Source organism: Ranitomeya variabilis, chromosome 4 (genome assembly GCF_051348905.1).
Source record: "Ranitomeya variabilis isolate aRanVar5 chromosome 4, aRanVar5.hap1, whole genome shotgun sequence".
Taxonomy (NCBI): Eukaryota; Metazoa; Chordata; class Amphibia; order Anura; family Dendrobatidae; genus Ranitomeya; species Ranitomeya variabilis.
Window position 1 is genome coordinate 677,772,694 of NC_135235.1, and position 25,292 is coordinate 677,797,985.

The following is a 25,292-nucleotide window of genomic DNA, read 5'->3' on the forward strand; positions in this document are numbered from 1 at the left end:
AATTATTTTGGCAAATTATCAAATTTTAAAATTAATAATTCTAAATCGGAAGCACTCAATATTACCTTATTGGACTTTCAGCTATCTGGTTTATGTAAACTAACCCCCTTCTCTTGGTCCACATCCTCCACAAAATATTTGGGTGTCTGGATTACCAGGGACCCCATGGACCTGTTCAGCTCTAATTTTTCACCCTTACTAAAGAAACTAGATGTGTTGATGAAATCGTATAGTCTACCCACTTTATCGTGGATAGGACGTATCAACGTATTTAAAGCTTACCTTATGCCTATATTATTGTACTTTATGAGTATGGTGCCCATTCGTCTTCCCCTCACTTTCTTCAAAAATATAAGGTCCTTAATATCTAAATTTATATGGAGAAATAAACCAGCTAGGCTACCTTTTAAATTGTTAACATATCCCACCTCATGTGGTGGTTTGGGAGTACCTGACCCTTATATCTATTACAAAGCTATACATTTAAGTAGATGGCTGAGAATCATAATTGGCCTCGAGAGAGGTATACTAGACATGATAGATGTGGCTCTGTTGGACAATGGGGGAATTCCATTCTTATGGTCATGTTCAAAACCATCGGCTTCGTTGGGTTTGGATGAAATAACTTTAGCTACCCTACATATTAGACGTTCTGTTTTGAACGAACTACCATCAGAGTCATTCCCATCATCCTTAACTCCTATTGCAGTCATTCCTTATCTAGTCAACCCTAAATTTGAGGACTCATATAACTTATGGTCGAAGCTTCCTATGGATTCTCTTACTAGTTTTTACGAGGGTAAAACTCTTTAAAACAATATTTGGCCTAGAAACGCCCTGATGTCCCCATGAAATTTTTTACAAGAACACCATACTAAATGTATTCTTATGCAATTCAGAGAGCGGTTCCCACATAAGTCCAATTGCTCATGGCTTGATCTCATGCTTAAAACGGGTTCAGCTAGATATCAAGTTATATCCCGCATGTACTCCCGACTCATCACCCCTTCTCAACCCTCTAAACCCTCTTTTATTTACTCTTGGGAATCTGAATTTAATTTTACTTTTTCAGATGATCAGATCTCAAAGATGTTGAAGTCTGCCCGGGGTTTCTCTCGATGTATCCTGCTGCAGGAAAATTCATATAAGATACTAACCAGATGGCATATGACACCGGTCAAGCTCCATCATCTAGGTTTGTCGGACTCTGACTTGTGTTGGCGGTGCCGGGTCACCCAAGGGAACCATGCACACATATTCTGGGAATGTTCTATGATAAGAAATTTCTGGGAGGGAGTAAACTCAACGTTTAAAAAGCTAAAACTAATCAAAACCAACTTGTTAGCCGTTGAGGCAATTCTCTCGTGCCCGACAAATAACTTCAGACCCTCCAGACATGATCTTCTCCCCTTGATGCTTAGTGAGAAGTGATGAGTGAGTCCCCTCCAAAGTTAGGTGAGTGGTTTAACAAAATTGACCATATTTATAGACTAGAGGAACTCTCAAGTTGGGAAGCGCATGTCCATGAACGTTTTGTTTCGAATTGGCTCCCCTGGAAAATGTTTCGATCCAATGCGTCTTAATATCATTACTTACCTGTCCTTGCTATTATGAGAGTTTATGCTACCGTACTGTTTGTTTTTTGTGGGATATACTCACGTGTACTTGATCTGTTATGTTTATTGTTCTCCCCTCCTTTTTCCTAATTTTTCCCCCTAGACTTTACCCCTCAGTCCCCCTCCCCTTGTCTTTCCTTCCCACTCCCCTTTTCACCTCTTCCTCTCCTACCATTCTCCAATGATGTTGGTCTGAAACGGAAACAGTTATGTCTTATTTACTCTAACATAAAAAGCATGTAACGTTTCTAGTCTGTACTTTAACGCCTTACTGACCTCGGACATACTATACCGTCCGAGGTCAGCTCCCCTGCTTTGATGCAGGGCTCCGCGGTGAGCCCGCATCAAAGCCAGGACATGTCAGCTGTTTTGAACAGCTGACATGTCCCCGCAATAGGCGCGGGCAGAATCGCGATCTGCCCGCGCCTATTAACTAGTTAAATGCCGCTGTCAAAAGCAGACAGCGGCATTTAACTACCGCATCCGGCCGGGCGGCCGGATATGACGTCATCGCCGACCCCCGTCACATGATCGGAGGTCGGCGATGCTTCTGAATGGTAACCATAGAGGTCCTTGAGACCTCTATGGTTACTGATCCTCGGCAGCTGTGAGCGCCACCCTGTGGTCGGCGCTCACAGCACACCTGCAATTCTGCTGTGTAGCAGCGATCTTATGATCGCTGCTACATAGCAGAGCCGATCGCGCTGTGCCTGCTTCTAGCCTCCCATGGAGGCTATTGAAGCATGGCAAAAGTGAAAAAAAAAAGTTAAAAAAAATGTGAAAAAATAAAAAAAAATAAAAGTTTAAATCACCCCCCTTTCGCCCCAATCAAAATAAATCAATAAAAAAAAAATCAAACCTACACATGTTTGGTATCGCCGCGTTCAGAATCGCCCGATCTATCAAAAAAAAAAAGCATTAACCTGATCGCTAAACGGCGTAACAAGAAAAAAAATCTAAATACCAGAATTACGTTTTTCTGGTCGCCGCGACATTGCATTAAAATGCAATAACGGGCTATCAAAAGAACGTATCTGCACCGAAATGTTATCATTAAAAACGCCAGCTTGGCACGCAAAAAATAAGCCCTCAACCGACCCCAGATCATGAAAAATGGAGACACTACGAGTATCGGAAAATGGCGCAATTTTTTTTTTTTTTAGCAAAGTTTGGAATTTTTTTTCACCACTTAGGTAAAAAATAACCTAGTCATGTTAGGTGTCTATGAACTCGTTATGAAGGAACAGATGAATGACCTCGGGGAGACCAAAACATCCAACACTGCGGAGACACCATCACGTGTTTCTCAACGCAGTGATCCAGAACACTGCCCCCATCCCTTATGGGAAATATGCAAACGCATGTAAAGTAAGCTGCGGAGACACCATCACGTGTTTCTCAACGCAAGCAATGAATAGCCAGGCCTTTCTCCGGGAAGGAACAACCACGGGAAGGGCAGCATCCAATAAAGGAGAATATCCAATAAAGGACGACCAGCTATGCCAAGCATGGTATCCATCCACAAACAGCTGTTTCGGGGTTTTTGCCCCTCATCAGTGTGGAGTAGGAAACTGGCTATTAGGAGCAGTGCCTGGTGAAAGGCTATGAAGGAACAGATGAATGACCTCGGGGAGACCAAAACATCCAACACTGCGGAGACACCATCACGTGTTTCTCAATGCAGTGATCCACAACCCTGCCCCCATCCCTTATGGGAAATATGCAAACGCATGTAAAGTAAGCTGCGGAGACACCATCACGTTTGTTTGTGGATGGATACCATGCTTGGCATAGGTGGTCATCCTTTATTGGATATTCTCCTTTATTGGATGCTGCCCTTCCCGTGGTTGTTCCTTCCCGGAGAAAGGCCTGGCTATTCATTGCTTGCGTTGAGAAACACGTGATGGTGTCTCCGCAGCTTACTTTACATGCGTTTGCATATTTCCCATAAGGGATGGGGGCAGTGTTCTGGATCACTGCGTTGAGAAACACGTGATGGTGTCTCCGCAGTGTTGGATGTTTTGGTCTCCCCGAGGTCATTCATCTGTTCCTTCATAGCCTTTCACCAGGCACTGCTCCTAATAGCCAGTTTCCTACTCCACACTGATGAGGGGCAAAAACCCCAAAACAGCTGTTTGTGGATGGATACCATGCTTGGCATAGGTGGTCGTCATTTATTGGATATTCTCCTTTATTGGATGCTGCCCTTCCCGTGGTTGTTCCTTCCCGGAGAAAGGCCTGGCTATTCATTGCTTGCGTTGAGAAACACGTGATGGTGTCTCCGCAGCTTACTTTACATGCGTTTGCATATTTGCCATAAGGGATGGGGGCAGTGTTCTGGATCACTGCGTTGAGAAACACGTGATGGTGTCTCCGCAGTGTTGGATGTTTTGGTCTCCCCGAGGTCATTCATCTGTTCCTTCATAGCCTTTCACCAGGCACTGCTCCTAATAGCCAGTTTCCTACTCCACACTGATGAGGGGCAAAAACCCCAAAACAGCTGTTTGTGGATGGATACCATGCTTGGCATAGGTGGTCATTTATTGGATATTCTCCTTTAATGGATGCTGCCCTTCCCGTGGTTGTTCCTTCCCGGAGAAAGGCCTGGCTATTCATTGCTTGCGTTGAGAAACACGTGATGGTGTCTCCGCAGCTTACTTTACATGCGTTTGCATATTTCCCATAAGGGATGGGGGCAGTGTTCTGGATCACTGCGTTGAGAAACACGTGATGGTGTCTCTGCAGTGTTGGATGTTTTGGTCTCCCCGAGGTCATTCATCTGTTCCTTCATAGCCTTTCACCAGGCACTGCTCCTAATAACCAGTTTCCTACTCCACACTGATGAGGGGCAAAAACCCCGAAACAGCTGTTTGTGGATGGATACCATGCTTGGCATAGGTGGTCGTCATTTATTGGATATTCTCCTTTATTGGATGCTGCCCTTCCCGTGGTTGTTCCTTCCCGGAGAAAGGCCTGGCTATTCATTGCTTGCGTTGAGAAACACGTGATGGTGTCTCCGCAGCTTACTTTACATGCGCATGAACTCGTAATGACCTGGAGAATCATAATGGCAGGTCAGTTTTAGCATTTAGTGAACCTAGCAAAAAAGCCAAGCAAAAAACAAGTGTGGGATTGCACTTTTTTTGCAATTTCACCGCACTTGGAATTTTTTTCCCGTTTTCTAGTACACGACATGGTAAAACCAATGATGTCGTTCAAAAGTACAACTCGTCCCGCAAAAAATAAGCCCTCACATGGCCAAATTGACGGAAAAATAAAAAAGTTATGGCTCTGGGAAGGAGGGGAGTGAAAAACTAAAACGGAAAAACGAAAAATCCCAAGGTCATGAAGGGGTTAATAAAGAATTTATAAAAAAATATATATATATATAAAAAAAATAAGCCCTCACATGGCCATATTGATGGAAAAATAAAAAAGTTATGGCTCTGGGAAGGAGAGGAGCGAAAAACAAAAACGCAAAAACGAAAAAGGGCTGCGTCTTGAAGGGATTAATAGCGTGGGATCTGTTCAGCTCACAAATAGCAGTATGGAAAGGTGACCAGAACCAGGGCCGGACTGGCCATAGGGCACTTCTGGCAAATGCCAGAAGGGCCGGTGCCAGTGGTGGGCCGCTCAATCCGCCGCCCCCGCCGTCGCATTCAACTATACCGGCGTATAGACGCCGGTACAGTTGAATGCAATGATGGAGGAGAGAGCGTCTACAGACGCTCCTCTCCCATCATTCCCCGCTCTGCCTCTGACACTGCGCACCTGCTGTGTCCCGGGCAGACTGCAGCTGCTGAGACAGGAGCAGGAACCAGGAAGCAACGCTGGGCACGAGGAGAGATGAGGAGAGTTTTTTTTTTTTCTGGACTGTGGGGCCATTCTCGGAGGAGGTGAGGGGAGGAAGAGAAGAGATGTGGGCTGTATATAGTTCTCTGTGGGCTGTGCTCTGTGCTGTATACTGCTGTGGGCTGTATATAGTTCTCTGTGGGCTGTGCTCTGCTGTATACTACTGTGGGCTGTATATAGCTCTCTGTGGGCTGTGCTCTGTGCTGTATACTACTGTGTGCTCTGTGCTATATATAGTACTCTGTGGGCTGTGCTCTGTGCTGTATACTACCGTGGGCTGTGTGCTATATATAGTACTCTGTGGGCTGTGCTCTGTGCTGTATACTACTGTGGGTTGTATATAGTACTCTGTGGGCTGTGTTCTGTGCTGTATACTGCTGTGGGCTGTATATAGCTCTCTGTGGGCTGTGCTCTGTGCTGTATACTACTGTGTGCTCTGTGCTATATATAGTTCTCTGTGGGCTGTGCTCTGTGCTGTATACTGCTGTGAGCTGTATATAGTTCTCTGTGGGCTGTGCTCTGTGCTGTATACTACTGTGGGCTGTATATAGCTCTCTGTGGGCTGTGCTCTGTGCTGTATACTACTGTGTGCTCTGTGCTATATATAGTACTCTGTGGGCTGTGCTCTGTGCTGTATACTACCGTGGGCTGTGTGCTATATATAGTACTCTGTGGGCTGTGCTCTGTGCTGTATACTACTGTGGGTTGTATATAGTACTCTGTGGGCTGTGTTCTGTGCTGTATACTGCTGTTGGCTGTATATAGCTCTCTGTGGGCTGTGCTCTGTGCTGTATACTACTGTGTGCTCTGTGCTATATATAGTTCTCTGTGGGCTGTGCTCTGTGCTGTATACTGCTGTGGGCTGTATATAGTTCTCTGTGGGCTGTGCTCTGTGCTGTATACTGCTGTGGGCTGTATATAGTTCTCTGTGGGCTGTGCTCTGTGCTGTATACTACTGTGGGCTGTATATAGTTCTCTGGGCTGTGCTCTGTGCTGTATACTACTGTGGGCTGTATATAGCTCTCTGTGGGCTGTGCTCTGTGCTGTATACTACTGTGGGCTGTATATAGTTCTCTGTGGGCTGTGCTCTGTGCTGTATACTACTGTGGGCTGTATATAGCTCTCTGTGGGCTGTGCTCTGTGCTGTATGCTACTGTGGGCTGTATATAGTTCTCTGTGGGCTGTGCTCTGTGCTGTATGCTACTGTGGGCTGTATATAGTTCTCTGTGGACTGTGCTCTGTGCTGTATATAGTTCTCTGTGGGCTGTGCTCTGTGCTGTATACTACTGTGGGCTGTATATAGTTATCTGTGGGCTGTGCTCTGTGCTGTATGCTACTGTGGGCTGTATATAGTTCTCTGTGGGCTGTGCTCTGTGCTGTATATAGTTCTCTGTGGGCTGTGCTCTGTGCTGTATACTACTGTGGGCTGTATATAGTTCTCTGTGGGCTGTGCTCTGTGCTGTATACTACTGTGTGCTGTATATAGTTCTCTGTGGGCTGTGCTGTATATAGTACTCTGTAGGCTGTGCTGTATATAGTACTCTGTGGGCTGTGCTGTATATAGTACTCTGTGGGCTGTGCTGTATATAGTACTCTGTGGGCTGTGCTGTGTATAGTACTCTGTGGGCTGTGCTGTATATAGTACTCTGTGGGCTGTGCTGTATATAGTACTCTCTGGGCTGTGCTGTATATAGTACTCTCTGGGCTGTGCTGTATATAGTACTCTCTGGGCTGTGCTTTATATAGTACTCTGGGCTGTGCTGTATATAGTACTCTGGGCTGTGCTTTATATAGTTCTCTGTGGGCTGTGCTGTATATAGTTCTCTGTGGGCTGTGCTGTATATAGTTCTCTGTGGGCTGTGCTGTATATATTACTTTGTGGGCTGTGCTGTATATATTACTTTGTGGGCTGTGCTGTATATATTACTCTGTGGGCTGTGCTGTATACTACTGTGTGGACTGTGCTGTATACTTCTACGTGGGCTGTGCTGTATACTACTGTGTGGTCTGTGCTGTATACTACTGTGTGGTCTGTGCTGAATACTGCTGTGTGGGCTGTGTTATCTACTACGCGAGCTGTGCTATAGTATGCAGGCTGTGCTGTATACTATGCGGTTTGTGCTATATAATATGCGGGCTTTGCTATATACTATGGGGAGTATATTATATTCTATGGGGGAGGCCATGTTATGTACTATGTGGCTGTGTTATATACTATTGTGGGGGTATATTATATTCTATGGGGGAGGCTGCGTTATATACTATGGGGGGCTGCATTATATTCTATGGGGGGCTACATTATATATTATGGGGAGGTGGGCTGTATTATATTCTATGGGGGTTACATACTCTGGGGTTGCTGCATTATACTCTGTGGGGTGGCTGCATTATACTCTGGGGTGGCTGCATTATACTCTGGGGTGGCTGCATTATACTCTGGGGTGGCTGCATTATACTATATGTGGGCTGCATTATACTGTATCGAGGACTATGGGGAATACGTTATACTATATGAAGAACTATGGGGTGCATTATACTATGGGAAGTGAATTGTACTACATGGATGACTGTGGCGGTGCATTATACTATATGGAGCACTATGAGGATTGTATTATGCTATATGGAGGACTATGAGGATTGTATTATGCTATATGGAGGACTATGAGGAGTGTATTATACTATGTGGAGGACTGAGCAGTGTATTTTAATATATGGAGGACTATAGGGAGTGTATTATACTATATGGAGGACTATGGAGCACATTATAATATATGGAGGACTATGGGGTGTATTTTACTAAACAAGTAAAATGCTGCATATTCGGATTGTTTTTGCTGGAACAAAAAGCCTTGTTGTCAGCAGCACATTGCCAGTGTAAACTGTAGATGTGCTGCTGAAAACATGATACTGTATGGTGATCTATTAGTGATCGTTCTGTCTCATCATTATTCCTCAGCTGGTGGAAAGAGGCCGGGAAACAAGCGTTGAACAACTTCAGTATTGTCGATCAAACTCGTTTAGCGGCCTGAACTCAGCGCACGTAAATACAACAGAAAGGCTTCTGTGTGATGTGCAATATGTTAGCATTTGGGGACCCATTTTAAACTTTGCCTAGGGCCCCACTTTGCCTAAAACCGGCCCTGCCTACAAGTGTACAAAGATATTATACAGTCACCATGTGACAAGTGGGCCTGTGTAACTTCAAATGCCAGGGCTGAATTTTAGTCCCAGTCCGGCCCTGACCAGAACCACAGTGTACCAGGGCCACAGAAAGAAACATATGGAGGACATATGGGCCCCAGAAGTCCTGTTAAAAACTAGAAATCAGGAATATCAGGGAATTTATGGGAAAAAGAAGCAAAGAGAAAATTGGGATGAAAAGAAAAAGGGGTAAGTTTTTCATATTAGGCTCAATATATACCTGGCTTGGTTATAATAAGGCTAGGTTCACATTGCGTTAACAGCAGCCCGTTCAACACATGCGTTAACAGGCTGCTGTTAACGCAAGTCCCGGCATGACATCGCGCTAGCGCAGATAGAGCTAGCAGATGCTCTATCTGCGCTAGCAGTGACGGACCCGGAAACGCCGCAGCCTGCACCCCAGGGTCTGTCACTCAATAATGGCACATCGCTAGCGCACGCCCATTATGGGTGAGCGCTAGCGATGTGTCCTACATAGGAAGTAATGGCGGCGTTAACGGACTGCGTTAAACCGCGTTATGCCGCGGTGTAACGTAGTCCGTCTAACGGACGACCAAAATGTAATGTGAACCTGGGCTAAGGGGGAAATATAATTTTCACATCACTAAGGTCCGGGAATTGACAAGGAAGTTATCAACTGTAACCAGAACCTTTGATACTTAGGAATATTACAGGCCGGCTTTTTAGTTTCACATATGTTAAATCTACCGATCTCAAAGAACTGCCCATAATAATATATGCAATTCACAATAAATACTGGACGTGAAGCAACATGTATCTTATCAAAGGTATCAAGTGGAAGGACCATTATTAGTGTTCATCATCAGGAGCTATATTTGATAAATTATGTTATATGTACAGCAAATTTATAACCAAACTTGTTAATTGTGTGGATTTGTCTGGCCTAAGAGAGACAATCGGAGGGAGTGAGTGTGTGAAGACAAAATAGTATTTTGACACGGTCACTGCTTCAAATAGAGTCTTCACTGCTAGTGCATAAATCAAGAAGCAGCAGAACGTGGCAAACCCCACAATGTTCACATACCAAAGAGGTATACATAGACAAGACAGATCTATAGAGATGATTACATTACCCAGATGTTCCCTTTTACGCTAGTTTCGTTTGTAATGCTTCCACGGAAAGAGTTTCTGAGGAAGCATTACAAGCGAAACGCGTGTAATGTACGGTTTGCCACGTTCTGCTTCTTCTGGATTTATGCACTAGTAATGAAGACTATTTGAAGCAGTGGCCATGTCATGCACATAATGCCACACATGCCCTATGGAATTGGGTTTATAACATTTATTGTTTGTACTATTTTTTGGATGTTTACATGAGCACTGTCACTTTATTAGTCTACAATTTAATATTCATCCATGTGTGGATTGTAAACCCGTTCTATATATATTTTTTGTATCTGGGTTTATTTTGAATTGCTATTTACCACTACACGGAGACCTTACACCTGAGATTGTTAATGATATATGTAAGATAGCTCTTACTGCATGTGTTGGGGGACACTCGCTTAGCAACGGGATTCAGCCACACAGGCACGATTTTCTCCATTAAACAGTCCATGCGGTTTATTTAGGCATCATAAACCGCCATATTACACATCACACACATATAGTTCATAGTACACGACTTCAATCACTTTTCAGACACTACACCTGCCAGTCCTCTTCTGACTAGTTCCCGGGGGTGTCCATGCGCCGTATCAATGTCTCTACTCACATAGCACGACATTAAGTTGCAGTCTCTAAACACGCCGCACCATACTCCATCCAGTTACCGTGGGTGATCACACAGTTCATAAACATCCATGGAACATCACTGGCAGATACTCGTCTCCCCATAACCCCCCTTATCTGGAGTTACCTTTCAGGAGCTCCTGCTCCACACGCTGACTCCTCATCAGTCCTCTCTCCCAGGGAAACTGCTTAACTGGGATCACCGTCTCAGACCATGCCTTGCTCACCAGGCCACCCAACAGTTTAAGACCCACAGAAGGATGGTCGCATCCCCAACACAGTAGCCGTCACAGGCTTTGCAAGACAATGACCTCTCCTCCTGCTCTTCAGGAATCCAGTTCTTCTCCCAGAACATTCCATCACAAAGGTCATCCAGGTCTACAGCCTCTCCATGTGCTATTCAGGACGTCCGTCCCACTCCCAGGACCGTCCAACACACGGGCCTTCAGGTCTATGTCCTCTCCATGTGCTTTTTCAGGAATCCAAACCTACTCCCAGGACATTCCAACACACAGGCCATCCAGGACCTGACACACCGATCATGTGACCAGACCTCAGTCACATTATATCACTGTAGCCACCCCCATAGGTAGGGAGGTGTGTATGGTTAGTCAAACCCACCCAGCTCTCCCATTAACCCTGTAAGCCTCCCATTACAACTACACAAACACTTGTGGGACTACAGGTCCCAGAACAACATTGCTGGCTTACAGCACAGAGAATCTCTTCTGCGACACATACCGGTCATTCACATTGACGCCGGTCACTGTCTCACTATCACAGTTACGCCTGCGACTGCCTTGCACTCCCATGGCCTCAATATGCCTCCGTGCGTATTCTGAGAACATACAGCGCCCCCTAGCTGTAAGAGGGGTCACTGTCTCACATATAGGATGATATCGTATATAATTGTTATACTTCTTCCATATGGGTTTTCCACTTAAAATTATTTATATGTAAATGATTTTACTAAACTACACTTTGCGACAGATTTAACATGTTTTATATACTTACCCGATGATTTTTCTCTGCACAATCTCTTCTTTTTACATGTTTTTATGTGTTTTGTTGAAATAAAGATATTGTCTTTCATACTGAAATTTTTGCTTATGGGAGTAAGGTTTGTAGGCTATGTTATTGATTTTAAAGATTTTTCTGTATTTTCATGACAGTGAAAATTGTACATTCACACTGAAGGCATCAAAACTATGAATTAACACATGTGGAATTATATACTTAAGAAAAAAGTGTGAAATAACTGAAATTATGTCTTATATTCTAGGTTCTTCAAAGTAGCCACCTTTTGCATTGATGACTGCTTTGCACACTCTTGGCATTCTCTTGATGAGCTTCCAGAGGTAGTCACCGGGAATGGTCTTCCAACAATCTCGAAGGAGTTCCCAGAGATGCTTAGCACTTGTTGGCCCTTTTGCCTTCACTCTGCGGTCCAGCTCACCCCAAACCATCTCGACTGGGTCCAGGTCTGGTGACTGTGGAGGCCAGGTCATCTGGCGTAGCACCGCATCACTCTCCTTCTTGGTCAAATAGCCCTTACACAGCCTGAAGGTGTGTTTGGGGTCATTGTCCTGTTGAAAAATGATGGTCCAACTAAATGCAAACCGGATGGAATAGCATGCCGCTGTAAGATGCTGTGGTAGCCATGCTGGTTCAGTATGCCTTCAATTTTGAATAAATCCCCAACAGTGTCACCAGCAAAGCCCCCCCACACCATCACACCTCCTCCTCCATGCTTCACGGTGGGAACCAGGCATGTAGAGTCCATCTGTTCACCTTTTCTGAATCGCACAAAGACACGGTGGTTGGAACCAAAGATCTCAAATTTGGACTCATCAGACCAAAGCACAGATTTCCACTGGTCTAATGTCTATTCTTTGTGTTCTTCAGCCCAAACAAGTCTCTTCTGCTTGTTGCCTGTCCTTAGCAATGGTTTCCTAGCAGCTATTTTACCATGAAGGCCTGCTGCACAAAGTCTCCTCTTAACAGTTGTTGTAGAGAGGTGTCTGCTGCTAGAACTCTGTGTGGCATTGACCTGGTCTCTAATCTGAGCTGCTGTTAACCTGCGATTTCTGAGGCTGGTGACTCGGATAAACTTATCCTCAGAAGCAGAGGTGGCTCTTGGTCTTCCTTTCCTGAGGCAGTCCTCATGTGAGCCAGTTTCTTTGTTGCGCGTGATGGTTTTTGCAGCTACACTTGAGGACACTTTCAAGGTTTTCCCAATTTTTCGGACTGACTGACCTTCATTTCTTAAAGTAATGATAGCCACTCATTTTTCTTTACTTAGCTGCTTTTTTTCTTGCCATAATACAAATTCTAACAGTCTATTCAGTAGGACTATCAGCTGTGTATCCAGCAGACTTCTGCTCAACACAACTGATGGTCCCAACCCCATTTATAAGGCAAGAAATCCCACTTATTAAACCTGAAAGGGCACACCTGTGAAGTGAAAACCATTCCCGGTGACTACCTCTTGAAGCTCATCAAGAGAATGCCAAGAGTGTGCAAAGCAGTCATCAAAGCAAAAGGTTGCTACTTTGAAGAACCTAGAATATAAGACATAATTTCAGTTGTTTCACACTTTTTTGTTAAGTATATAATTCCACATGTTTTAATTCATAGTTTTGATGCCTTCAGTGTGAATTTACAATTTTCATAGTCATGAAAATACAGAAAAGTCTTTAAATGAGAAGGTGCGTCCAAACATTTGGTCTCTACTGTATATAGGAACTTTTTGGGCTTTTTATACATGGTTAGACAAAGGAACAATATATAGCAACAAAAGGCGTATACATGATAACGTCATACTGCAGGGAAAGACAATAAAGAAAGTGAAAATGCAGCATGACAATATTTAGGAGTATTTCACCAAACTCCATTACAATCCATAAATTCCCATGTCCCTTTTAACAAATTACTTAGTCACCTAACTCTTCACATATTGACAACTGTATTGTCCTTGTCACATACACTACTTACTACCATATGACACCACTTATTTACTCTCACAATGCCCAGCAGCTTCTCCATTTAACCTTTGTATATGCCAACCATAACTGCTAATGGTTCTGATGTCATTTTTTGTGTCCATTCTAGAGCTCCCATAACGGCATCTCACTAGCTGCAAAGTTAGTTAGCGAAAGTTTTTCCAAGGTGGCAGCTCAGTCCGACATGGCTGTTCAACATATTTAGTACTGATCATTCTCATACAATGAGTGTTTTTATTTTCATTTGACCAAACATGAGGAATGACAAAGGGTTGTCTTGGTAGTAGTCAACCCCTTTAAGAAGATACAATTTTCAGTTAAGATATTTCTAACATTCTGAACATAAAAAAGGCTTCTCCCCTGTGTGACTTCCCTTATGTTTATTAAGAGTTGATTTAGGTGGAAAACATTTCCCACATTAAAAACGGCTTCTACTTTGTGTGAATTCTTTGGTGACTAAGAAGAAATGATTTCTTCACAAAACATTTTCCACATTCTGAACATGAAAAAGGCTTCTCCCCCGTGTGAGTTCTCTGGTGTCTAACAAAGTTTGATTTATGGTTAAAACATTTTCCACATTCTAAACAGGAAAAAGGTTTCTCCCCTGTGTGGGTTATCTGATGTCTATTAAGATATGATTTCTGTACAAAACATTTCCCACATTCTGAACATGAAAAAGGCTTCTCACCTGTGTGGGTTCTCTGGTGCTTAACAAAATTTGATTTATGGTTAAAACATTTCCCACATTCTAAACATGAAAAAGGCTTCTCCCCTGTGTGGGTTCGCTGGTGGCTATCAAGATGTGATTTGTGGTTAAAACATTTCCCACATTCTAAACAGGAAAAAGGCTTCTCCCCTGTGTGGCTGCTCTGATGTTTAATAAGATATGATTTCTGTACAAAACATTTCCCACATTGTGAACATGAAAATGGCTTCTCTCCTGTGTGAGTTTTCTGGTGGTTAACAAAATTTGATTTAGAGTTAAAACATTTCCCACATTGTGAACATGAAAAAGGCTTATCTCCTGTGTGAATTATCTGGTGGCTATCAAGATGCGCTTTCTGGTTAAAACATTTTCCACATTCTGGACAGGAAAAAGGCTTTTCCCCTGTGTGAATTCTCTGGTGCTTAACAAAATATTTTTTCTGGTTAAAACATTTCCCACATTCTGAACATAAAAAAGGCTTCTCACCTGTGTGATTTCTTTGGTGTATAACCAGACTCCATTTCTGGGTAAAACATATCCCACATTCTGAACAGGAAAAAGGCTTCTCCCCTGTGTGCGTTCTTTGGTGCTTAACCAAATCTGATTTCTGGTTAAAGCATTTTCCACATTCTGAACATGAATAAGGCTTTTCCCCTGTGTGGATTCTCTGGTGCTTAACCAAATCTGATTTCTGGTTAAAACATTTCTCACATTCTGAACATGAAAAAGGTTTCTCACCTGTATGATTTCTTTGGTGCATAACAAGATTCCATTTCTGGTTAAAACATATCCCACATTCTGAACAGGAAAAAGGCTTCTCCCCTGTGTGAGTTCTTTGGTGTTTAATCAAATCTGATTTCTGGTTAAACCATTTCCCACATTCTGAACATAAATAAGGCTTCTTCCCTGTGTGAATTCTCTGGTGACTAACCAAATCTGATTTCTGGTTAAAATATTTCCCACATTCTGAACATGAAAAGGTCTTCTTCTCCTCTATGTGATTTATCAGGTGTCTAACAAGATCTGATTTTTCTTTAAAACATTTTCCACACTTGGAACAAGAAAATCTATTCTCCACTGTGTGAATTTTTTGATGTTTAAGAAAAGTATTTTCAAGCGGAAAACCATTTCCATATTTTGAACGTGAAAATGGCATCTTTGCTTTCGAATCAATTTGTTTTTTAATGCTTATTTTGTGACTTTGATTTTCCTTAGTAGTCGGTAATGAACCAGAAGACAGGACATGTTTCAAAGGATCAGAGAACAGATCTTTGCTGTGAAGGGATGCTGGTATATCTCGAGCAATGGCATTCACTTCAATTGTACAGTCATCTGCTAAAAATAAAACCAATTATTATATTTATGAATAAAATATCCTTACATTTTACATAAAAATATTATAATGTTAATAATATTATTAAAAATTATTCACCAAGACAATGACAGTTCACAGTCGAAAGCCTCTTAGCATGAACCCAGTCGATCGTGGTGTTCAACTGTATGATCATTCGGCCTCCCAAACATGGAATAAACAGCCACCAAACAATGTTATGTAGGCAAAAATTATACCAATAAAGCTTCTACTCATCTGAGAAAAAACAAGTCCCCATTCAGGTCCATCATCTGTCAGTGAAAAACAGAGGTTTCCAATTTATTAGTGGCTCAAAAGCTCTAGAAAAGCAACTTGGCTTCCATAAACCAATCCAGCAATATCTGCTCTTGCAAAGTTAAATTTCCATTTGCTTCTGAGCCTTACAGTGCGCTCACCCAACATTTAGCATCCATGTACTTGACACTGCTACAGTGAGAAGAACCCACTTTACTTATGGTTTTTATCTCCTGGAGCACAATCAGGGCACTATGTGTTGGGTAATAAAAAAGGCAAATGTGCAATTTTCAAGTTGCAACATCCACTGCATTCTAATTTCCAGAAACTGGCTGTTGAGTTAAAATAATCATTACCCCTATAAATTAGTTCACTGATGGTTGTAATTTTTAAAATAGAGTCACTTTATGGGGATTTCAACTTCTTTAGTTTTCTGCCATTTTATTAGGGCTTGTTCAAATGGTGTGTCCCATCTTCTCTGGAATCTGCTCCTGCGATGTCTGCTTCCATCACCAGGTGCCGCCTTATTTATTCTGCTGGCGGCACTGGTGATCAAGGAGACATCGGAACCAGATACTCTGGATGGTGCAGGCTCTGTCCAGCCACTAAAATTAGGTTGCCTGGGACCAGTAGTACCATCCAGTCTGGCAGTATGGGTTTGTTTGCTGTCCAGCTGGAGTAATCTGCTCCCTACTTCAGCTAATTGGAAAGCACTGTACCCTATTAAAGCTCAAAGCACATTGCTGGAAGCTGCCAAATACAGCTTTGTTCTCCTCTGGTTCAGCCATTCGTGCTCAGGTGTGTATTTGTTTCCTGCTCTGACACATGCACGTTTACTGACTACTCTTGCATCTTCTGATTTTGTACTTTCTCTGCCCTTCTGGTTCTGACCCAACTACCTAACTATTCTTCTTACAATTTGACACCACAAAATAGCAGGTAACACCATGGCCCAAACCTAGGGGTGTCTGTGTAAATCCAGATCCATTTAGAGTGTTTAAAGGATGATGAGCAAGGCAGTCCCTGGGATCTGGAAAATGGAATAGATAGTGCCAAGCCTATTTGTGATAGCCATCTTTTGAACTGCCAGGTGATCACGAACAGTGCTCCCAATACATTGTGTCTGCAAACTAATTCAACAAGATCTGCGTTCAAACAGCTAAGTGGCGATCTTTCCTTTCTTAACCTGACATGTGCCCAGACAATAGTGTACAGTGTATAGGGTATTGTCGGATTCGAGAATAGTGGAAAAATATTTTGTAACGTCCATCGTTACCCTATTATCTTGGTAAAATATCTTGGTAATTAGAGTATATGACGTTGTGGCTATTGGAAAACTAAACTATTGTAAGGGCCAATATTTTCTGTTAGATACGATTCAAGAACAAGTATTAGATATTTAATGATAACTTCATAATACTGCAGAGCTGAAATGTCTTGAATTTGGGGGAAGAGCTCAACACTAAACCGGAGTTGAACTTATTCATGGTGGATCATTGGAGCCACTGAGTTCTGAAATTAGTTATTGCTCCCAATATCGTGAGAGATTGCGCAGTAATCTCAATCCCTTAGGATCGAAAACACAATGGAATTTATGGCGTGGACTGGTTAGATGAAACAAGGGCTCGAGCCATGCCAACACATCTTCTGCAGGCATGAATAAATGTATATTATAGCCATCAACCATGCACAGCTTAGAGATATATCATGGCACAGGTGTAATGTGTTTTATGTAGTCTATCACAATGCTGTTTGAAGTTAGTCGGTTTTAAAAGAAATTGAAAAGTCAAGAAAAAGGGAAACTCTGTTGTTATTGTACAGAAATTCACACTTGGCCTCACTGCACATTCAATGTTGTTGATCATAAAAGTGAAGTTTGGCCAGAAAGACTGGACCTGGTCTTGTACCATATGAGCACATTCAGCAGCACAGAAGGGAGAGAAGGTAGATTCATCCAATAAGGTATCAGGGTTCTAGAAAGCCAACAGCATTATTACCCTCCTCTTTCACTTACAGGCCCATCATAATATTTTTCTTCAAGTGATTTTCTAATTTGTCAGCACATTCTACATGCACTGTCATTTGGATTTATAGTTTACAGATCTGGGCAGGTAAGAATCATTTTCTCCTAATCTCAGAGGGTAGAGGAGAATGTTGTGGTCTAGAGGCAAAATGGCGATCACACTTTTGCGATACAGTTGGACTACACCACCAATAAAGCAGCCAGTGACTGAGAAGAATCTGTGATTTCTCTGCAAATAGTGGTTACTACTCACCTGGGTAGTCATATGTAGGAATCTCTTCTTTACACCGCTCATCACCCCTCACATATGTCTCTGTAGTATTAATATGGGTCAGATCTTCACCCTGAAACAAATATTGTAAAAGTCACAGACAGATGGAGAAGTCATATCTATGATCAGCTCTAATCCTGCCATCTCCACTGTTCTCATTACAATAGTATAAAACATACAATACTGGTGGATAAAACAAGACTGAGCACAAGACTTTCACAGCCGTCTACACATCATGGGGGAGATCTCATGACACCTTCCCTGGGTCTACCTGATGATCCTGATAATCTTCTTGTTTACAGTCCCATGGAAGAGGAGGACGGGGACATCTCTCTTGTGTTGTCCTTTTACTAGATAGATCTGGAAAAAACAAATACAGGGAGAGAATTCATTATTTACATACAGATAATTATAGGTAGAGTATATTTAGTTGTCTATTACCTGGTGATGTGAGGGGCTGGGGAACCTCCATCATGATGTCCTTGTACAGATCTCTGTGTCCTTCTAAATACTTCCACTCCTCCATGGAGAAATAGACAGCGACATCCTGACACCTTATAGGAACCTGACACATACAATGATACTGTCATCCCCCGATCACTTCATAGTGTTATGGTATAATGTCCCAGCATTCCCAGCAGTGTCACCTCTCCAGTCAGCAGCTCAATCATCTTGTAAGTGAGTTCTAGGATCTTCTGGTCATTGATGTCCTCATGTATCAGGGGGTGAGGTGAAGGCCCCATGATTGGGCTCAGGGGTCTTCCCCATCCCGTAGACACAGGGCCTTGACAGTGCTCACTAGAGGTCTTCTTCACTACTGTGTAATCCTGGTTATGGAGAGACACATTAATAAATCTCACTACAGACATTTCCAGAGTCCTCACCTCTCCAGTTCTGTCCATCTGTTATTCCCATAGATAAGAATGATGTAATTTGATGTCATCAGAATCTCTCACCTCTCCAGTAAGCCGGAAGAGGATCTCTAGGGTGAGGTGTAATATCCTCTCCGCCATCTTGTCTCTGTCCATTTCTATCTTTGATGGGTAAATCACGAAAATTCTCTTATATTGAAGATCTTCACTGAGACAATCTGATATTGTAGAGACCTGAAAGGGAAGATGAGTTGATGTAACATCATAAAATTTCAGTAGTTTGTTCCTCGGAGTCGGCAGCTGAATACGTTTCTCATAGACTCATCTTCCATAACGCTAATTCTCGTCTCATTTACCGACACTGGAATCGGCATTAGCAATACTGCAGGAGATATTCATTACACGTGACATGAGAAATAACTACTTCATGATAAGGACGACATCTTCATCTTCTACTACGGTTCTAGAAACATATTTGGCCAGAGTCCATCACTGACTCCATCTCCACCGACCGGCCATATGAATGTTTCTTGTCTCCCCCGCACTGTAATCTTCTATCATGTTAGATCTTAGGTCTGATTCACACACAGAAGTTTGAGGCTTTTATAAAAGCTTTTTGTTTGCACAAACACCACGGACAGAAATAATTTGATCCCAAAGTCTCCATGTACAGTGTTTTATGGGGTTTGTTTCTGGCCTTAGGCTTTTCTATATTACAAAAAAAACCACCAGAAATGTGTATTAGTCTGGGCCAGAGGCAGCGTATAATAAGTTACCTTTTAACGCCCCCATACACATTAGACTAAAGTTACATGAAATGATTTCAGGGGGTTTGGGTGACTATATAATGCACATGGGGGCCTCCCGACAGATGATGTCAGGGCAGAGAAGGATCTGGCATCCTAAATTTCAGAGGCTAATACGTTTGTTCTTCCTGTAGATAATCCTCTGCTAGAGGAGTCTGGAGGCGACTCTCTCACACAGACCACAGGAAAGCTGGAATATTTGTGTATATGGGGGAGTCGGGAGAGATGGCCGTCTGCCAAATGACCGTTCAGCCAACACTTATCGTGTCACGGGTTTACCGTGACAGAGCAGAGCCAAAAGACCGCAGTGTCTGATGGCTCCTGCTTCGCTGCTGAGAAGAAGCACTTCAATGCTGTATTAAATATGTTTGTTTTCTTTCAGCGGGACAGTGGGTAATGTCATGGTTCCCAATGGCAGGGGAACGTCAGGACACATAAATAACGGACGAGCTCTTGGGTGATGGAATCTCGAGCTGACCGTGAGCTAAACCTACCACACAACTAATAGTGGCTGGGGGGCGTGCCTAAGTTTTATCCCTAGACGTCTCTCGCCAGCCGGAGGACTAACTAACCCTAGTAGAGGAAAAAACAGACCTGGCTTACCTCTAGGGAAATTCCCCCAAAAAGGAGACAGAAGCCCCCCACATATATTGACGGTGAGTTCAGAGGAAAAGACATACGCAGTATGAAGGTAGGTTCAGCAAAGCGAGGTCCGCTTACTAGATAGTAGAAAGATACAAAAGGGAACTGCACGGTCAGCTGAAAACCCTTTTAAAATACCATCCTGAAATTACTTTAAGACTCATGTGTCAACTCATGACACCGGAGTGGTAATTTCAGCCCACAAGAGCTTCCAGCTACAGAGAATTATATAACTGTAAACTGGAACAAAAAATGCAAACAAACTTAGGACTAAGAGTCCAACTTAGCTGATCAGTAGTCTAGAAGCAGGAACATGCAACAGAAAGGCTCTGGTTACATTGATGGCCGGCAAGGCAATGACTGAAGAGCAGGAATAAATAGGAACTCCCCACTGCTGATGAAAACAGGTGAACTGAGAAAGAAAACACACCCGAGTCACCAGTACCACTAGCCACCACCAGAAGGAGCCCAAAAGCAGATTCACAACAGTACCCCCCCCTCAAGGAGGGGGCACCGAACCCTCACAAGAACCACCAGGGCGATCCGGATGAGCCCTATGAAAGGCACGAACCAAATCAGAGGCGTGAACATCAGAAGCAGTTACCCAAGAATTATCTTCTTGACCATAACCCTTCCACTTAACCAGATATTGTAGTCTCCGTCTGGAAATACGGGAGTCCAAGATTTTCTCCACAACATACTCCAATTCACCCTCAACCAGCACAGGAGCAGGAGGCTCGGTAGAAGGAACAACCGGCACCTCATATCTCCGCAACAACGACCGATGGAAGACATTATGGATAGCGAAAGATGCCGGAAGGTCTAAACGAAAGGATACAGGGTTAAGAATCTCCAAAATCCTATAAGGACCGATGAACCGAGGCTTAAACTTAGGAGAAGAAACCCTCATAGGGACAAAACGGGAAGACAACCACACCAAGTCCCCAACACGAAGACGAGGACCAACACGACGACGGCGGTTGGCAAAATGCTGAGTCTTCTCCTGGGACAACTTCAAATTGTCCACCACCTGTCCCCAAATCCGATGCAACCTATCCACCATAGTATCCACTCCAGGACAATCCGAAGACTCCACCTGACCGGAAGAAAAACGAGGGTGAAACCCCGAATTGCAAAAGAAAGGAGAAACCAAAGTGGCAGAACTAGCCCGATTATTGAGGGCAAACTCTGCCAACGGCAAAAAGGCAACCCAGTCATCCTGATCCGCAGACACAAAACACCTCAAATAAGTCTCCAAGGTCTGATTAGTTCGCTCCGTCTGGCCATTAGTCTGAGGATGGAACGCAGACGAAAAAGACAAATCAATGCCCATCCTAGCACAGAATGCCCGCCAAAATCTAGACACGAACTGGGTCCCCCTGTCAGAAACGATATTTTCCGGAATACCATGCAAGCGAACCACATTTTGAAAAAACAGAGGAACCAATTCGGATGAGGAAGGCAACTTAGGCAAGGGTACCAAATGAACCATCTTTGAAAAACGGTCACACACCACCCGGATGACAGACATTTTCTGAGAAGCAGGGAGATCAGAAATAAAATCCATAGAGATGTGAGTCCAAGGCCTCTTCGGAATAGGCAAAGATAACAACAATCCGCTAGCCCGAGAACAACAAGGCTTGGCCCGAGCACAAACATCACAAGACTGCACAAAAACTCGTACGTCTCGAGACAGGGAAGGCCACCAGAAGGACCTAGCCACCAAATCCCTAGTACCAAAGATTCCAGGATGACCTGCCAACACAGAAGAATGAACCTCCGAGATGACTCTACTGGTCCAATCATCAGGAACAAACAGTCTACCAGGCGGGCAACGATCAGGTCTATCCGCCTGAAACTCCTGCAAAGCCCGTCGCAGGTCTGGGGAAACAGCAGATAATATCACCCCATCCTTAAGGATACCTGTAGGTTCAGAATCACCAGGGGAATCAGGCTCAAAACTCCTAGAAAGGGCATCTGCCTTCACATTTTTAGAACCTGGTAGATATGAGACCACAAAATTAAACCGAGAGAAAAACAACGACCAGCGCGCCTGTCTAGGATTCAGGCGTTTGGCAGACTCAAGATAAATCAGATTCTTGTGATCGGTCAATACCACCACCTGATGTCTAGCCCCCTCAAGCCAATGACGCCACTCCTCAAAAGCCCACTTCATAGCCAAAAGCTCCCGATTACCAATATCATAGTTTCGCTCGGCGGGCGAAAATTTTCGAGAAAAGAACGCACAAGGTCTCATCACGGAGCAGTCGGAACTTTTCTGCGACAAAACCGCCCCAGCTCCGATCTCGGAAGCGTCGACCTCAACCTGAAAAGGAAGAGCAACATCAGGCTGACGCAACACAGGGGCAGAAGAAAAGCGGCGCTTAAGCTCCCTAAAGGCCTCCACAGCAGCAGGGGACCAATCAGCAACATCAGCACCCTTTTTAGTCAAATCAGTCAAAGGTTTAGCAACATCCGAAAAACCAGTTATAAATCGACGATAAAAATTAGCAAAGCCCAAGAATTTCTGAAGGCTCTTAAGAGAAGTAGGTTGCGTCCAATCACAAATAGCCCGAACCTTGACAGGATCCATCTCAATGGAAGAAGGGGAAAAAATGTACCCCAAAAAAGAAATCTTTTGAACCCCAAAAATACACTTAGAACCCTTCACACACAAGGAATTAGCCCGCAAAACCTGAAAAACCCTCCTGACTTGTTGGACATGAGAGTCCCAGTCATCCGAAAAAATCAAAATATCATCCAGATACACAATCATAAATTTATCCAAATATTCACGGAAAATGTTATGCATTAAGGACTGAAAGACTGAAGGGGCATTTGAAAGACCAAAAGGCATTACTAAATACTCAAAATGGCCCTCGGGCGTATTAAATGCGGTTTTCCACTCATCCCCCTGCTTAATTCGCACCAAATTATACGCCCCACGAAGATCAATCTTAGAGAACCACTTAGCCCCCTTTATTCGAGCAAACAAATCAGTCAGCAGTGGCAAAGGATACTGATATTTGACTGTAATTTTATTCAAGAGTCGATAATCAATACACGGCCTCAAAGAGCCATCTTTTTTAGACACAAAGAAAAAAACGGCTCCTAAGGGAGATGAAGAAGGACGAATATGTCCCTTTTCCAGGGACTCCTTAATATACTCTCGCATAGCAACATGTTCAGGTACGAATAAATTGAACAAACGACCCTTTGGAAATTTACTGCCTGGAATCAGATCTATGGTACAATCGCAATCTCTGTGAGGAGGGAGTGAACCAAGCTTAGGCTCCTCAAAAACATCACGATAATCAGACAAAAATGCCGGAATCTCAGAGGGAATAGATGATGAAATGGAAACCAAAGGTACGTCCCCATGAGCCCCCTGACATCCCCAGCTTAACACAGACATTGCTTTCCAGTCAAGGACTGGATTATGAGATTGTAACCATGGCAATCCGAGCACCAAAACATCATGTAGATTGTACAACACAAGGAAGCGAATCACCTCCTGATGGTCTGGAGTCATACGCATAGTCACTTGTGTCCAGTATTGTGGTTTATTACTAGCCAATGGCGTAGAATCAATACCCTTCAGAGGTATAGGGACTTCCAGAGGCTCTAGATTAAACCCACAGCGCCTGGCAAAGGACCAATCCATAAGACTCAAAGCGGCGCCAGAGTCGACATAGGCGTCCGCGGTAATTGACGATAATGAACAAATCAAGGTCACAGATAGAATAAACTTAGACTGTAAAGTGCCAATTGAAACAGACTTATCAACCTTCTTTGTGCGTCTAGAGCATGCTGATATAACATGAGTTGAATCACCACAATAGAAGCACAACCCATTTTTTCGCCTAAAATTCTGCCGTTCGCTTCTGGACAGAATTCTATCACATTGCATATTCTCTGGCGCCTTCTCAGAAGACACCGCCAAATGATGCACAGGTTTACGCTCCCGCAAACGCCGATCAATCTGAATAGCCATTGTCATGGACTCATTCAGACCTGTAGGCGCAGGGAACCCCACCATAACATCCTTAATGGCAACAGAGAGACCCTCTCTGAAATTCGCCGCCAAAGCGCACTCATTCCACTGAGTAAGCACAGACCATTTATGAAATTTTTGGCAGTATATTTCAGCTTCATCTTGCCCTTGAGACAGGGCCATCAAGGCTTTTTCAGCCTGAATCTCTAAATTAGGTTCCTCATAAAGCAACCCCAAAGCCAGAAAAAACGCATCCACATTGAGCAACGCAGGATCCCCTGGTGCCAATGCAAATGCCCAATCTTGAGGGTCACCTCGCAGCAAGGAAATTACAATCTTAACCTCCTGTGCGGGATCTCCAGCGGAGCGAGGTCTCAAAGAAAAAAATTATTTACAATTATATTTGAAATTCAAAAAACGAGATCTATCTCCGGAGAAAAACTCTGGTATAGGAATTCTAGGTTCAGATATAGGAGCATGTATAACAAAATCCTGTAAATCTTGAACTTTTGTGGCAAGATTATTCAAACCTGTAGCCAAACTCTGAGGATCCATTTTAAGCAGGTGAGATCAGAGCCATTCAAGGGTTAGAAGGAGAGGGAGACAAAGACTGCAATTAGAGCTGAAATGCAACTGATTCAACTATAGAGCAAGCATCAAGGAAAAAAAAAAAAAAAAAAATTTGCAGACTTCTTTTTCTCTCCTTTCTTCTGCCAACAGTTTTAACACTTGGCCGGCCATACTGTCATGGTTCCCAATGGCAGGGGAACGTCAGGACACATAAATAACGGACGAGCTCTTGGGTGATGGAATCTCGAGCTGACCGTGAGCTAAACCTACCACACAACTAATAGTGGCCGGGGGGCGTGCCTAAGTTTTATCCCTAGATGTCTCTCGCCAGCCGGAGGACTAACTAACCCTAGTAGAGGAAAAAACAGACCTGGCTTAC

General features: G+C 43.4%; 1 protein-coding gene across 2 annotated transcripts in view; it reads right to left on the bottom strand.

The window, feature by feature from the left end:
- Positions 1 to 13,396: 13,396 nt before the first annotated feature.
- The window catches only part of LOC143766335 (uncharacterized), a 569,027-nt gene continuing 557,131 nt past the window's right edge, over positions 13,397 to 25,292 (bottom strand). Inside the window, exons 2-7 of one of the 2 annotated variants that reach the window (XM_077253933.1) lie at positions 18,986 to 19,135; positions 18,677 to 18,856; positions 18,471 to 18,594; positions 18,301 to 18,389; positions 18,012 to 18,102; positions 13,397 to 15,461 (exon numbers count right to left, since the gene is read on the bottom strand). In XM_077253933.1, coding sequence (XP_077110048.1) covers positions 13,855 to 15,461; positions 18,012 to 18,102; positions 18,301 to 18,389; positions 18,471 to 18,594; positions 18,677 to 18,856; positions 18,986 to 19,135 — 2,241 coding nt within the window. In that variant the 3' untranslated portion in view covers positions 13,397 to 13,854. Of the gene's footprint in view, positions 15,465 to 18,011; positions 18,103 to 18,300; positions 18,390 to 18,470; positions 18,595 to 18,676; positions 18,857 to 18,985; positions 19,136 to 25,292 lie in introns of both variants that reach the window. The other variant, XM_077253932.1, reaches the window with a different exon arrangement.